The following is a 16,076-nucleotide window of genomic DNA, read 5'->3' on the forward strand; positions in this document are numbered from 1 at the left end:
CAAAAACCACACAATTACCTTAATAACCATGACATCACATGATACTGAGCTGCTACTTTAAAACTCACACTGCTAAATACTGTGAACTTTGCTATTCCTTAAGGGGATCAGTAATGCAGTGGGTTAGTGTACTAGTCTTCACCTCTACAGGATAAGGCCCTGATGCTACAATGAGTCAAGCACAGGGGGGGGGGACACCTATACCTCCATAGAGCCCCGCTGTTTTCAGTGTGGAGCTCATTGCTGTACTGGGTCTTAGATTATATTAATTATTAGAGATGGTCCTGAACCAAAACTGTGTATCTGAACATTAGGAAAGTTTGGATCCTTCTCCAGATCAGAACTGTGTGCTCTGATTCATATCTAATAATAAACAATAATTTAGATAGCACTCTAAAGCACTCTGCAAGTACAAGCTGAAATGCAAATTAAACCCATGGAGCACTACATCCACCCCTAAAATGCAGCTACGTCCTGGGTGTAACACATCACTATTTAACAGCACACACCACAGCCATTGTACTTCAGGCCAGGAAGTGAAACATGCCTCATCCAATTGTAGTTGCAGAGAGAATTTAGGCAGAATTACTCGGCATTTGGCTGAGACACTGGAGTTAACATCCTACTGTTTCCAAAGCCAATACGAGATTGTCAATGAGCACAAATGGTTTTACATCTCATCTGAAAGACACAACTCCCATAGCATACAGAAACCTAATGCCTTGGCTCCTGCTCAGGTTACAAGTGAAAATGAATTTGAGAGCATCACCCCCATTCCTGGTTGTTCATGTCATGAAACCATCACTAAAGCTCTGCTCAAGAACTCAATGGAAGGGTTATTGAAAACTAAGATTGAGGTGCATGGCAAATCTATGCCAGGAAGCATGTACAAAAACTGCCCACAGTATATGTGATACAGTTTATTTTCTTGCTTTCATTAGCATTAAATTTACTCAAATGTTACAAGAGTTTTCAGAGGTAATAGACTTTCACATATGAGATTGGACCTATAATGTCTTCAGTGACACCCATACAACCCACCCGGTTTCAGGCTGCCTCTGAACCTGTATCCCCAGTTGCTAATCTCGGAGCATTTAATGATTTTTAAATGCACATTGTTGAATAATCGCCGCTTTAGAGTTTTCTTTCCATTCCAGGAGTTCCTAAAGATAAGGAACTGTGGGCAAATCATTCTTCTGCAATTTGAGCTACAGATCTCTGTGTATTCTGAAACCTGTTCCACCCACAGTACTTGTGTTGATGTCAATGGCTGTGCTACGCACGAGACATGCAGGCTATGCCATTGAGATCTGCATTGTGGTAATTAAAATTGCAGTGCTAATCACAGATGACAAGTTGGCCTATATTTGGGAGAAAGGGACGTCATGGGCAGAAGTGACTGTGGAGGGAAGTAGATTTCTATTTCTGTGAATAGGGGACTGAATTATCATATTTTTTTTAGACAGTCTACAGTATCAGTAATGGATTTACATGCAGCAATTTAAATTTCAGCCCAATCCATACGTAAGTTACTCAAAACTCCCATTGTCTTCGCTGGGAGTTCTGTGCATGCTAAACTGTTTCAGGAGTGAGGAGTAAGTGCCTGATCCAAAGTCCACTGAAGTCAACTGCAGTCTTGCCATTGACTTTGGTGAGTGTTGGATCAGAGCTTAAGTGTACAGCTAAACTTGGCCCAAATGTCACTTGCAGCATTTACTTTACTTTACTTTCAAGGTACAGAGTGGATTGTGATTTTACTGTAAGGCAACTAAACGAATTAGGGCTTGGTCCTGCACCCTTAAAGACAATGGAAGTGATGCCTGTAGCATCATTTCTGGTTTATATTTTTGGATACATATTTGTTCCAAAAATGGGCATTAGGCTAAACTTGGCATAAAATAATATCAACCTGCACCAAATTATTTTTTCCATCCGTTTAAGATTTTTTAAAATATTTTTGTACGTGAAGGATGCAAAATGGCTTCACAGTTAACTGAAATTTGCACTGTATGCTTTGGTGGGCCAGATTAAGACCTGATATTAGTAGCTTATCTCCACTGACGGAACTGGAGATGTGCTTGTTTTGTGCCCAAAGGCAAATTCATGACATGGGCGACATGGGGGCAATATTTTCAAATCACCCTAATTCTCTCCAAACAGGACCAAGATTTTTCAAATAGTTCCTAAATATTAGTAAACCTTTGGGCAAAGTGGGGCCAGTTTTTATGGTCCTGCTCTTGTTCCCATTAATGTCAATTGCAAAATCCTGTGGATTTCAATGGGAGCAGAATCGGGCTTCATGTTAATAATAAAACCTGAATCCAGGGAAATTGTAGTGACCTTTCCAAGGAAAGATACTTGGTCTCAGGGAGAAATGCAATACCAGGGAACCATATTCTGCCTCTTGTCTCTTAGATTGTAAGCTTTTTGGAGCAGGGACCAAAAAGGTATTCTGCATTTGTACAGAACCTAGCACATTGGGCCTCCAGTCTACAACTGGAACTCCTAGAGCATTACCACAATAAAAAAATTGTTTTACATAGAATGCCACTTAGATTTTGTTCTTTCTAAAAATCTGTAGCATGATATACCCCCAGATTAAGATATCTAACAAAATGCTGTATTACTATGGGAATACAAGAGCACCAAAGAAGCTCTTTCCATCAGATAATGGATGTGATAGGACTATTCACTGAATCATGGTATAATTCATAGTGTTTAGCTCTTCTAGGGCTTGATCTGAAGCCCGCTAGATTCACTGGGAGTCTATTGACTTCAGTGGGCTTTGGATCAGACCTATAGAGAGGTTTCTTCTCTAGATCTCCAATTGCTTTCCAAAGGAAAGCAAGTATGACAACCCCCATTTCTCCCAACAGGAAACAAAGGTACAGAGAGGTGTAGTGACTTGCCCAATGTCACACAACAGGTGAGTCTTGGGAATAATCCTAGTTCAGTGCCTCATTCCTAGGACTAAACTGCCTTCAAATGCTTATTTAATGACACAAGCTTTTAAAAATCCTCCATATTCAGCTGTCTCAGATATGGGGAGAAACACCAGCAGATCTCCCAGATAAGTAGTTTATTGCATCATTTATCTTTTTGGGATCCTTGTTTTAAATTTCTTCATCCCACCCATCACCCCCTTTAGGAAACTGCCATTAAAATGCCAAGGACTTTTCCAGACAAAAATTAGATTTTGAAATACAAAGATAATGATACAAACTAATAAAAGCTGCCAGGAAACTCAAAGGCAAGGCTGACGGTCCAGCCAAAACACAGATCGCCTCTCCCGTGTGTGTGTTGTGTCTCTACTGCTGTGCTTTGAGTGCTGCACATGCAGGAAGAAGGTTATAACGGAGACTGGCCATGCCCAGTCTGTGGGCTCTCCTCCTTCCCAATGGCATGAGCTATAGACAAAGGTTCAAGGGCTGCCACTTTGACTTCACTGCCATTGTTGGCTTGTGATTGAGTTAGAGCTGTGAGAAACATTTGCATTGAGCCTCAGACCTACTTGATCTGAATCCTGGACCCAGTTGTTCACAGACCTCAATGTATCAGTGCATCCATGAGCCTCACTCTGCGCTTCTGAATGCTGGGAAACATATGCAGAGGTGGTTCCTGCATTTGGGAAGCCCAACCAAATCCTCTTTTCCTCTTGTCAAACTTCTTCACACCCCCACCAACTACCCAATAACAACTGAAAGAACCCTTCTTATCTTAATGTCTTCGGGCGGTGTGGGGTTTTTTTGTGGGGATTGGGTGGCTCCCTCCTTTAACTCACCCTGTCTTCAGAGCTGTGCAGTGGCCACTTTCCCTAATAGCAGAGTCTGTGGGGTTGGGCAGATTGAAAGGGCACTCACTGTGGGTTGTTGCCTTCCCCATCCCTTAAGGGATTTTCTGCCAGGCAAGGGGTGCCACCTTCGTGACCCGTGGGGCAATAAGAATGTACCACTTCAACTGACATGGGCCTGAGATATGCTCCCATAATTCTTAGCATGATATCCAAGGAAATCCTGCACAGTAGATTTATGGGTTGTCTCTCCCAGGGCATGAGCATCGGCAGGGCTCCCTTGCCTATTATGCTAAAGAGTCTGGGGCCTCATTAGCCCTAGATTAGAGAGCTAGGTACCAGGAGACGTAGGGCTGTTTCTTGAGCTCCCACATAACTACTGGAGGAGGAAGCAGCATATCCTGCCCTTGTTCAAGGATTGAAGGAGACAGTGATCCACTGTATTCATGTCTACTCCCCAAAGACCCAACCCTGCTTCAGGAGCAGCTGCTTGGCACCCCACAAAGACCCAGAAATCTTGGCCCCAGAAGGGGAAGCAGCAAGACATTGCTCTATCTCAAGGTAAGAAAAGGGGTCTTGGGTCTGGATGCAGGGATAGAGTGGGGAGGGGGAAGAAATGGTTGATTGTAGGGAAGGGCTAGTGCTGGGAGGATACTAGTTACTTGAAAGATGAAGATCTGCTTGCTGAGGGTGTCCAGTCTAACTGAAACCTCCAAGCAAACCTTCCAGCCCTTGCAAACCAAACCTGCAGGGTTCAGTTGGTGAACCCCCACTTGCCCAGAACATCTGATTGGTGGAATTGTCTGTCTTGCAATGCCCCTCCCTCCTGCCGGTGAACTCTTCTTTGTTTCCCCACAGTTGACGAGAGGGTCAGAGCATGCCATAGAATAAGGAGTTATGGGAATAGATTATGAATTGATAAAAATACAACCTTGCTGCTTTAGTGTCTGGGCAATTGTCAATTTGAAATTAAATATATCTCACTTGCAACTAAGAGTGAGATTAGAAGCAATAAACCTAATACTGTTTCTCTAGGAAACAAATACAAAAATACCTCTCAGCCTCTTTTTATCATTCCCTCCCAGATCCCACAAATAACATGCAGGTGACAACCAAAAGCCTCTGCCAGGACCTGATTCAACAAAATATCCATTTGGCTTCCACTCTAGACCATGCTAGGCTACAGAAAGAATTTTTTATGGACTCCAGACCCCTGGGTAGGGTTCAGAAACATGGATCACAGGCGCAGAGGTTTGTTTTTGTCATTGCTAAATCAGGCCCTTAAAATACAAGGGATATAACAACTACATGAGATTATCTAAAGAATGATGGGGAAGATATAATAAGCCACAAGCAATTGAAACGATGAAATTATGGCGTGGAGGATATGGATGGAAGTACAGCACAGAGAGCATGGGTTTGAGTCTTTGAAAATGAGCTATGATGTGCTAAGATGGGAATCACTGATTTTTAAAACAGCAGGTCTCTAAGCCAGTATGTTTGGGACATTTTCTGCTGGAGAGCAATGAAAATTAATTGTTTTCCATGCAGACTATCTGAAAGAAATAGCACATTAGCTAGATCGTGCTTTCTTGCATCGTGTACTTACTCTTTGCATTAATACCTTGTGTCACAACCCAATGGAGTTACCTATAGTCTGTGACATTCCTTGTCGTTTTGTATTTAAAGAACAGTATTGTAATCTCCTCTGCTGCCCAATATGGAGCTCGGGTTGATGGGGATTGGAGAAAAACTTCACAGAATAAAATGTGACAGTCTGTAACATACACAAGTTGCAAGCAACATACAATAATAACAAGTAAATGTTAACAAACAGAACGAGAGAGAGAGAGAAAAGAGAAAGAGAAAATGTGAAGAACATGTAAAAGAATTCATTTGTTCCTACACAGCAACTCATTTAATTTTAGCTACCCCAAGATTTTCATGCTTTGTAGAGAGTCAGATGTAGTTATCTTTAACAAACACCTGAATATTATTTTACTGTATATTTTAAACTTATTCTGAAGTATTCTTGAGTAGATGTCACACCAACAGACTTTACGTTGGTACAGCTGAGAGCAGAATTTGTCTCCTCTACAACAGAAATTTAGTATAATAGACAAATTCCCAGATGCTCCTCAAACCCGACCTACCTCTGAATATTTACTCACCACCATGTTGAAATGGGTCCCTCCAGGTAAGGTTGTCCCCCAATAAATGTACTCCAGTGAATAAGATGACCGCCTCAGACAACCCTGATTGGCCAACATTGTGACATCACTTTCAGAGAATATCACCTTCAAGAGGCGTTACTTCCTGAAGTGAGGTGACAGCATGTTGGCTTCCTGTCTGTTGATAGGTTTGGAGGCAGGGAGTAGGTACAGGAGCATGAATAAATCAAGTGCTTCTTGCTCTTGGAAAGGTGTATAACACAATGGTGAGAGGTGTTGCTCCTGGAAGCGCTGCCTTCCAAAGAGGTACATCGCAGTCCCTGCTAGAGATGGTCCACCAATTCTGTACACTGATCCTGTACTTTTGTGAGTACTTTTGTGAGTCAAATTAAAATCCTAGTGATTCCATAGACTGCAGTGGATCCTTGGGTAGGTCATGGTGCAACATATCAGCTCAGTCTGGTGAGCCAGGTATTGGTTCCTCGCTAGGTAAAGTTCATCTCCCTTAAGATCTTAGAGCACCAAATTGTGGATCTAGTTTAGATTTCAAAAATAAAGAATACAGTATGATGATCTGTAGGGTATGGAGCATGGATGAATTCAAAGAACAATGAGAGCAGAAATGGGTAAACTAGCGGTTACTTCTGGTCTGTGCTTGTTTTGTAAAAGCAAATTTTCTTAGAAGTAACAGACAGAGAAAGCTTGGATGGAGTCTAAATCAGGTATAAAGTAAGAGGGTCATGGTGTAGTGGGCTGAGCACAGCACGAGGTGTCTGAGTTCTAGCCCTATCTCTGTTCCAATTCTTTCTGTGGTAGCGAGCAAATCATTTAGGCTCATCTGCTTCAGCCAAACAGTGCTCAGATGTAAAAGTTGCTCTGTTTTACATCTGACTTCCCATGGCCCAGAATGGCAATTCCAGCCACTGGGGATCAGTCAGATGGAGGGATGCTCAACCCTTTTTCTCCCAGTAACACCACCTGCACTGGAGGATGGAAGTTGAATGATGTAGGAGCTGCTAGGGCAGGCGTATATCATTGGAGGATCCCCCTAGAGTGAGGGAATACTTAAGGAGCTGGATCTGCCCAGTTTAAGGCTGCTTTGTGCTGGAGGACTGGCACAAAGCGGGCTTAATGGACCTGAGAATTAGGTGTCTGTGTCTCCATTTTCCCTTTTGTTGAAAGGATATAATACTTATTTGCCAACCTCAGTGGGGTGTTCCCCATCCCCCTTCCAGTGGTGTAGACTGGAGTAGCTCCAAAAGAAGCTATATCAAGTTACACCAGCTGAAGATCTGACCCAGTTTATTTCCAGAGAGTAAGGGCTGAAGCCACCGAAGGGATAATGGGGAGCTATATTTTGGTTTCACATGTTGTATATGTGAAAAGTGGCCAGCTGACTACTCTGAAAACAGAAATCCTCTCTTTAACCGTAGAAAAGGTACAGCACAAGCAAGGTAGAGGTGACTTCCCCATATTTCTTTCCTATCTGATTTACAGGCTCCACTTTAGGGGTGAGAGTAGTTCCATTTCCATTCCTATTCAATACTTGACCACTCAGCTAGCACTGCCAAGAAGGGTCCCAGTGGTCTGGGGCTTTGGCCACCCCTTCTCCATTACAGCCTGGACTGAGACAACCATCTTGTTTCACGTAAGCCTCCTAACAGCCATTGGATGGCAAAAACTTTCAGCCACTGTCACCCTGACCTGAACCATGGCTTAGCAGACCAATATTCCATTCACAATTTCCTAAGTGTCTTTCAAATTTTAATGGATTGATGATATTTATATTAGCTAAAATTCTGAATTAGAACAAAACTATAGTTCTATTGCTACTACAGGAAGTCAGACCACAGGTGGATAATTGCCCAATGACATGTTTAGGAGGTGCTATTGGAATCTACTGTTCAAGGGATATTACAGAACCCCCTCTGTGCATGACCTACAGGAGACATGAGACCATGACAGGTGCCGGACATGAGAACTTAGTCTTTTTACCTCAAGCTGTAGGAGCTTATGCTGTAGCTGGAGATCCCGGGTTCAATCTTGGGTGACACCAAGGTGATTGTTATTGCACTGTTTTTCTATAAGTATTCAAATTTTGATATTTGGAATTAGGAATTATTAAATGGCGTTTGAATTTTAAAGACTAGAAAGGCCATTTACAATTCAAAAATGAAGCTGGGGGGAGGGAATCTTCTCCCACTTATACCTTTTGTGACTCAGGCCCAATATAATAGTTTATCTAGGGCAGTGGTTTTCAACCTTTTTTCATTGGCAGACCCCTAAAGAGCTTTGAATGGAGGTGTGGACCCCTTTGGAAATCTTAGACATAGTCTGTGGATCCCCAGGGGTCTGCAGATCATGGGTTGAAAACCACTGATCTAGGGTATATAAGCACCACTGTCTTCTGCTGGGGGGTGAATGAGAACTGCTCAGTTCTTTGTGGTTATGTATTATCTGGTGGCTAGTCTACAGCAAGAATAGAAACAGCAACGCTACTACAGTCAATTGAGATTCTTCTTTATCTGGAGTGGTATTTTGAGTGGAATGTTCTATTCCCTTTGTTGCAAACCTGTGGTTTAATGGACCATCATGATATTTATGGGTATGTATATGGCCACAAATTCATGGTTCTCGAATCTTCAAAATGTGCAGTGTAGGTTGCATAAAACCTGCTTACGATCACAAACTGCAACTAGTGGACAAGACACCTAATTTTCAGAACCACTGAGTACCTGCAACTCCCATTAACTCCAGCTGCAGTTGTGGGACCTCTGCACTCCTGAAAATCAGAGGCAGTATGTTTCTTGAGTGCAGGTTATTTGGTTTATTTGTGGCGGCAGAAGAAGAAATGAAGCCTAGATCAACTTTTCTAGACAGTGTTTCCATTGATAAAAACGAATCTGAACCCAAAGGTGGCCCGAAATCATATTTAAAAATGGAGATCAGCTCTCTCGCGATATGTTACAATGAAATAAAAAATTCTTCGGGTCAAGTCTTGTCCCATCCCATGCAGAGAGTGGGAGAGTTTGGGGATGGGTACTGGTCATTCTCCCTCTCAGCAACAGAGCATAACAACTGCAAAGGCTACGGCAGATGTAAAGTTGATGAACTAGCTATGGAGTGTTGGTTTATTTTGCTCCTCTCCAGCCCTTGATTCCCTTGTGATCCTTTCCCCCACATTCCTCCCAGCAGCAGCCTGGTTTCCCAAGCTCTGCATTGAGTGGAGAATTCAGCCTTCATTGTTTATAATGCTGCAAGGAAGTTACCCAGATTGCACAATACATACACCCAGGGATACTCTCTATCTAGACCATAGCTCAAATATAGGCAGGGTGCTGAGCACTCAGCGTCGGAGGGAATCCTTATCTCAGGGTTCTGGAGAGCGTCAAAGCACCTGCAATGTCTCCCTTCCAATGAAGTGTATGTATAGAAACTCCTAATATAGAGAAAAGGTTTGGGTAGATCCTTTCACGGGTCAGGGAACAAAAATCACCCATCTCCTTTTCTTTAGGTGCTTAACTCTGATCACTCTCTGTTTCCGTCTGAGTGCAGCTGATTTGTGGCACCAAAATGCAGGCAATGTTACAGACATCAAGTGGAGCTATGGATTCCATTAGTATTCCAGACCCACCATTATAGATTGGCAAACAGCATCATCCAGCTCTTCCTATGGATACTGTAGGACATAACCATAAAGCCAGCACATCCTTTGGGCAGGCACACAGGGGTGAGGACGAGGAGAGTCACGTGAAATTTTCATAACAAAACCCCCACCAAGTAGTTTGGAGATTTGTTTTGCCTGTTTTGAGGCTTTGTCGCCAGCCTGAAACTTGGGCCTGTTTTGCAGTTGTTTGTGATCTTGGGCTGAGTTTCATGTTGTCGTGGGGCAGCATGTGGCTTTGGGCACAATCCTGGTAAAGCTGAACAGTTTAGGTTGAATTCTGTTTTGAGATTTGGGTTCACTTGATTTGTCATGCAGCTCTAGTTAGGAGACCTAATGCTGTCAAAACATTTTGAGACCCTTGGATGATATACAAGTGCAAGGGATTACTACTATTATTATTACTCTTTGTTGTTAATTGTCTTTTTTGTTGTTAGGGGCATGCTTTTGGGACCCAGGCCATCCCAGCTCAGTCTCCAGCTCTGCTACAGACTTCCTGCGTGGCCTGGGATAAGTCACTTTAATCTCATGTTCTTCCAAACACCACTTGTAAAATGAAGATAATACTTCCTTCTACCCACCCTTTGCCTTTCTTGTTCAGTTCGACAGTAAGTCTTTGGGGTAGAGGGTTATCTCTTTCTTTTTCATTGGGTCCCTGATCTTGACAGTGGCTGCTAGGTCATATGGCAATACAAATAGTAAATAACAACAGAATCTGTTTTGGTGGGGTCAGGGCCTGGAAAGGCATATGCTTGTTTTAAAGGCATAGGCAACTAGGCCCATATAGTATTTAGCATATATCAAGTCTGGGTTTCAAGTAGTTTTACAGTCATGCTAGTCATGGGTGAAATTTACTCCTTTGTATCATTTTGGGTCCAATTCTCCAATCTGCCCAGATCCCTTTGCTACATAAGTGGCAGAAAGTGAATTTAAAGTGGCCAGAGATTGTCCCTGGAGAATTCCCCCTGTGCAGGGGGAATCACTGCTGGCTTCAAGCTGCTGCCATGACTTTACACCTCCTGCCCCAGAAGCTGCCCCCTCCCTGCCAAACATAAGGGAGCGGAGAGACAGGGACATGGTGAGTTGTTGCCAGGAGGGGAAGTGTGGCAGAGCAAGGCTCTGCTGTGACCAGTTTGTCACTGGTTTAGAGCCACCTTGCATTAGTGGCATCAGTTAAAGCTCCTCGCCCCCCCGCCCCCCCCCCCGATGGTTTAATTTAAGCCAGGGCCAGACAGCTGAGAATCAAGGAACCGTGAGCTCAGGTCCAGTGGAGAATCACTGCCTTTATGTGTAAATGATTAACCCAACACTTGAATGTTCTGTCATGGGCATTTCCTAGGAGAGACTCCATTGCATAGCTCATCTCTTATCTACATCAGTAGCACTTCCAGTAGAGCAGGGCAGAAAATGGGAGGAGAAATAATGGCATGTTCACAATTTCCCCCTCGTTTTTCTTAACATTTTTGAAATGTTCTGACCAGTTCCAGTTTCCACTTAAGAGCACCCCTGTGTGAACGATGGAGTCCCAGACCATGAATGGCCAGAAAGCCATGTCATCACATAAAAGGAGCTATTCAGAGTCATAGACTAGGGGCTAACTTCTGCTTTCAGGGTCAGCCTGAGTAAAGATATCAACCTCAGACATCTGTTGACTTCAGTGTGTTGCATGCACAAGACTGAGTACAGCATTTGGTCCACTGCATGCTTCTGAATCTGCCAATAAGAGGGCCCTGTTCTGTAGGTGGCTACTGTAATAGGTGGAACTATTTCCCCCGTTTCCCCATCTTGTGAGTTTTTATCACATTGCTATAAAAACAGCATACATAACTGTACTTGATATCTCAATCATAAGCAACTAAACAGGCTATATGTTAAAGAATATGTTATTTGTCTTGTATCTCCTACAAAGTTCTATGAAACTGTACTGGAGTTTAACAGATAGAAATTGAAGGGAAAACATATGGATTGGGGTGGATCTCTTGCTAGAGACATTAGCACTAAATAATCCATTTTGGGTTCCTGGTTAATCCCGGTTGTCTGTAACTAGGCAGTGTGACTAATCCAAAGGTTTTACAGTATGTAGAACATTCATTACTTGCACATTATGGATTTCCACAGAATGCTGAGACTCTCGCTAAGTTTCACACACAGAACAGTACCTAGGAGTACATGATTACTCTAGAAAGTGAGTATCAAGATGGATTCATGCACTGGTCTTTCTGATTTGCAGACAAGGCTGTGCAGAGCTTGCTTTTAACAGCGCGCCTCTGATCTGATCTGATTTTGCTGTCAGTGGTGCATAGTGGTGATCAGGATCAAAACTCCAGTAACATGGTTATGGAGCCCATCTCCATCAGTTGAAGTACAAATGTGTTATAGGGCTGCTGAAAATATATATATGTACTCTTTTAATCAATTATTGCAGAAATGGATAATTTGCTGTCACTATCCGTACTTCATAGGTACTGTAGTAACAGCTCACATTAGAGCACTCATGGTGACAAAACAGTTCCACATTGAACCAAAGTTACACGTATTCTCAGGATACCGGTGTGGAGTTGAATTGAACTCGCAGAGTTCTTGGGTCCCAAGTCCTCAAAAGTTCAAGGACCAGGATATGTTATTGGAGGAACTTAAAGCAAGGGACTTCTGGGTAAGAAGTCATTCTCTAGCTCTCCACTAAACCACTCCGAGTCTGGTGTCTCCCTGCCCACATAACAACTGGGTAGCTGGAGTGACATTCAGTTGTGACCCACCATTTTGTGAGTGCCCTCTTTTCCTCCTGATTTATAGAGCCACAAAGCATCTACTCATGAGGAAGTTACTTCCTTGCCTGGAGATGACTTTGTGATAAGCATTTGCAACCTGAGGGGAATGGACAGATCAAACCGTATGTGTGCATGAAGGGTAAAACAGTAAAGAGACAGTCTATCACATGGAGTGCGGTTGACCTAATGCAATGGGAGAGTTTTAAAACAGAAAAGAAAAAAAAATGAAAGCTCTTTACCATCTAAATGAATTTTACATAGTTGCATAAAAGGAAAAAACAAAAACAAAAAACCCAAAGTCACCGTCCACTTCCTCCCACTTTTCAGAAATTAGCACTGGCATCCTAAAATTCACACACAAAGGAAGGTCTCACTTCCTTTGTGCTTCTTTCAATGACATCAACATGCATGGCTATGAGATGAAGAGACAATATCTCACCCATGAGGAGTGACAAAGCAGAATTTTCTTCAAAGTAAAAAATGATAAGAACACAAGACCATCATAGGTGAAAGCTAGTTCTTTCAAAATGCCTCTTTGTGACTAAAGCTCAGTCAGAATCACTCTATTGGTGACCTGTTTCATCTAACACAATACATGCTGAGGGAAGTATTTTGTAACAGGCTGAAGAATGCACACTGTACAGCTGGGCTGGAACCTCTACCAAAATGGTTATGGTGGTATTTTAAGTGTGAGCTGCTTTGAATTTACTGTTTCCATACAGTAAATAAATAGATGATATTCCACAGGTAGAGTAGATTATGGGGTAGAATCATCAGATTGGAGCCCTGTAATTTTATGCTATATATGAGGATTCTCATAAAACTGAGACAGTCCCATAATTAACCACTAGCCATGGGATATTATAATATATTCCATGGTGACTAGTATTTCTCCCCAAATGTAATTAGTATGAAATTATAATGTTACTCTCATTGGGGTTTTCTTCTATTGCTGACATGAATCCATATAATTAAAAAATAAGACTACCCTGTTGTGAGATTATCACTCATTGCTGTTTAGTACAAATTTGCCAGAAACTACCAGTATTATCCCTTTTCCAGTCAACCTTTACTACTAAAAAGTTGAAAGAGCTGTAGATCATCAACCCATGCTTTCATGAGGAGCAAATATGTTTTAGCTACTGTAGTTCAAAACTCTTCATAACTCTAAATGCTAAGCTCTAGTGTAATATAGAATGGGTTGGTTTGCATGCTATGGAGTTAACATCCTTACATCTATAATTGTCTCCTAGTGAGTCATTTTGTGTTAGTGTCAAGAATTTAAGCTATTTTTCTACTTTGCAGTTAATCATCTGAAAGAGATGGGATTGCCTTGTGAATATGCATGTTGGTGTAGTCGTCCCTCCAATTTAGTAGGCACCTAGTTTCTTTAATCAGATGCACAATACCTGCCATTTAAAAACAGCTGAAAGGTCACAGCTGGAAACAAATTAAAAAACATCTGGCTTTTTCAAATTCTGACCCCGTTGTGTCAGAAATCTCTGTAAGAGCTGCATACTCAGCTCCTGCACTGCTAGGAAGCATTCCGCTCTCAGGTGCCTCCATGATGCACTATAGAGTCCAGCAACATGGCTGTAGAATGCTAAAATTTTCTTCCACTAGATGTAATTGCTCTTCAAAAATATCTTGAACCATGTATTCCCTTGACCAGGACCAAAGTTAAGGCTCCTGGAGTATGATCTCATCCTTAATTTTGCTGAGCAGCCTCCCCTGCGCCATTTGTCCCCGCAACCTAGACTTCACACATGATATTCAATGTGTGGTGGTGGGACTGTAATGGATAAATGTGCTACCCATTGCTCTAAGAAAGCAGTCTGACTGAATCTTAAATCTCTACAAGGTATGGAGGTTAAAGGTCAGATGGACATTCCTCTAAGAGGTTTCCTACCTGCTCTGTTAATTTCTAAAATTTCTTCTTGGGCCAGTGGGCATGTGTCGCTCTGAGTACTGTGGTGTGGAGAGTTTACGACAGATTTACAATAATTGGGGGATCCCAGCTGGGGTGGCCTCGGGATATGCTTCTTTTTTTTCTTTGGTAGCTTCTGCTTAGCCATAGCTAAGGAGTAATACATTCCGAAATTGTTCACAATGACGGGGACAGGCATGGCAATGGTCAGCACACCTGCAAGAGCACAGAGAGCCCCCACCAGCATGCCTGACCAAGTCTGAGGATACATGTCTCCATAGCCCAGGGTAGTCATGGTGACAACAGCCCACCAAAAGCCGATGGGGATATTTTTAAAGTGTGTATGTTCACTGGCACTAGGATCATTGGGTTTAGCACCTATTCTCTCAGCATAGTAGATCATTGTGGCAAAGATTAAGACGCCCAATGCCAAGAATATGATGAGCAGCAAGAATTCATTTGTGCTGGCACGGAGAGTATGTCCCAGGACCCGCAGCCCCACAAAGTGGCGGGTCAGCTTGAAAATTCGCAGAATTCGCACAAACCGGACTACTCGTAGGAAGCCCAGGACATCCTTAGCAGCTTTGGAAGACAGGCCACTGAGTCCAACCTCCAAATAGAAAGGCAGAATGGCCACAAAGTCAATGATGTTCAAAGAGTTTTTGATAAATTCCACCTTGTTTGGGCAGAAAGTGATTCTCATCAGGAACTCAAATGTAAACCAGACCACACAGACCCCTTCGATATAGGTCAGAAAGGCCTCAGTCTCCGCTTCCCTGTAGTGTCGCACGTGGGTGTCGTTGCCAGTGAATTCAGTCTCTGTTTTGTTCACGATGGGGTTAAATCTCTCGTGGGTCTCGAGGCAGAAGGTGGTGATGGAGACCAGAATGAAGAAGAGGGAGGCGAATGCCACGTACTGTTGAAGAAAAGTCACAAGAGAAATGTTAAACGGTAGATAAGGTACTAGGGATTTATTTCTGAAACACATACAGAAAGCTGTTGGATTATGACAACTGAAGGTGTTAACAGCTGTAGTGCCTTCTACCTGTAGATTTAAGACATCATGCTTCATCTGCAAAGACAATCATTCAAGCAGGCTCTGATTCCTTAAAGCACTTAAGCATGTGCTTACATTTAAGCATGCACTTAAGTCTCATTGACTTGTATGGAACTTAAAGTTAAGCACATGCTTAAATGCTGCCCCAAACAGGGATGCCTTCCTGAATTGGGTCTCAGTGACTGCTGAAGTTACTGATGGAAAAGACCCACTAGCTCTCAGAATCCACTTGCTCTAAAGTGCAAGATGTACAGTGGCTGCCATAAAAAAGTCAACATTTATTAACAGTTACCACTGTCTTTTGTGTGAGGTGTAACAGTTATTTCCTATTCTAAGTTTAAGGAGCAATTGTGGCATTCCAGATCTCACTGTGTGGTAGCTGCTGCTAAATGTTGACATTAACGGTGGCTTCTGCAGGTCCCCGAAAGAGGGCAGTGTCTGATATTACAGAATGATGGGCAGCAATTTTCCATTTGTTTGTGCTGAAGATACACGGCCTCACCAGAGCCAGCAAAACATGCAGAGGACTGGTCACAAGTCACACTAACACCTACTATTGTAAGAGTCTCCACAATTAAACCCCTCAGCCATCTTTTCCAAACCTTTCCCAGAAAGAGAGAGAAATACAGGGCCAGATTCTCAGCTGGTATGAATTGGCACAATTTCATTGGCTTCAGTGGAGTGGCGTCCAGTTACATT

The 16,076-nt window shown here is 42.7% G+C and overlaps 1 protein-coding gene across 10 annotated transcripts in view; it reads right to left on the reverse strand.

Moving 5' to 3' along the window:
• KCNC1 (potassium voltage-gated channel subfamily C member 1) overlaps positions 1–16,076 on the reverse strand; it is a 198,324-nt gene that overhangs the window by 47,812 nt on the left and 134,436 nt on the right. For all 10 annotated transcript variants that reach the window (XM_073347355.1, XM_073347356.2, XM_073347353.1 and 7 more), the window contains one exon: positions 14,303–15,236. In XM_073347355.1, the coding sequence (XP_073203456.1) occupies positions 14,303–15,236 (934 nt within the window). The remainder of the gene's footprint in view (positions 1–14,302; positions 15,237–16,076) is intronic.

The sequence above is a fragment of the Lepidochelys kempii genome, chromosome 6 (assembly GCF_965140285.1).
Source record: "Lepidochelys kempii isolate rLepKem1 chromosome 6, rLepKem1.hap1, whole genome shotgun sequence".
NCBI classification, from domain to species: domain Eukaryota; kingdom Metazoa; phylum Chordata; order Testudines; family Cheloniidae; genus Lepidochelys; species Lepidochelys kempii.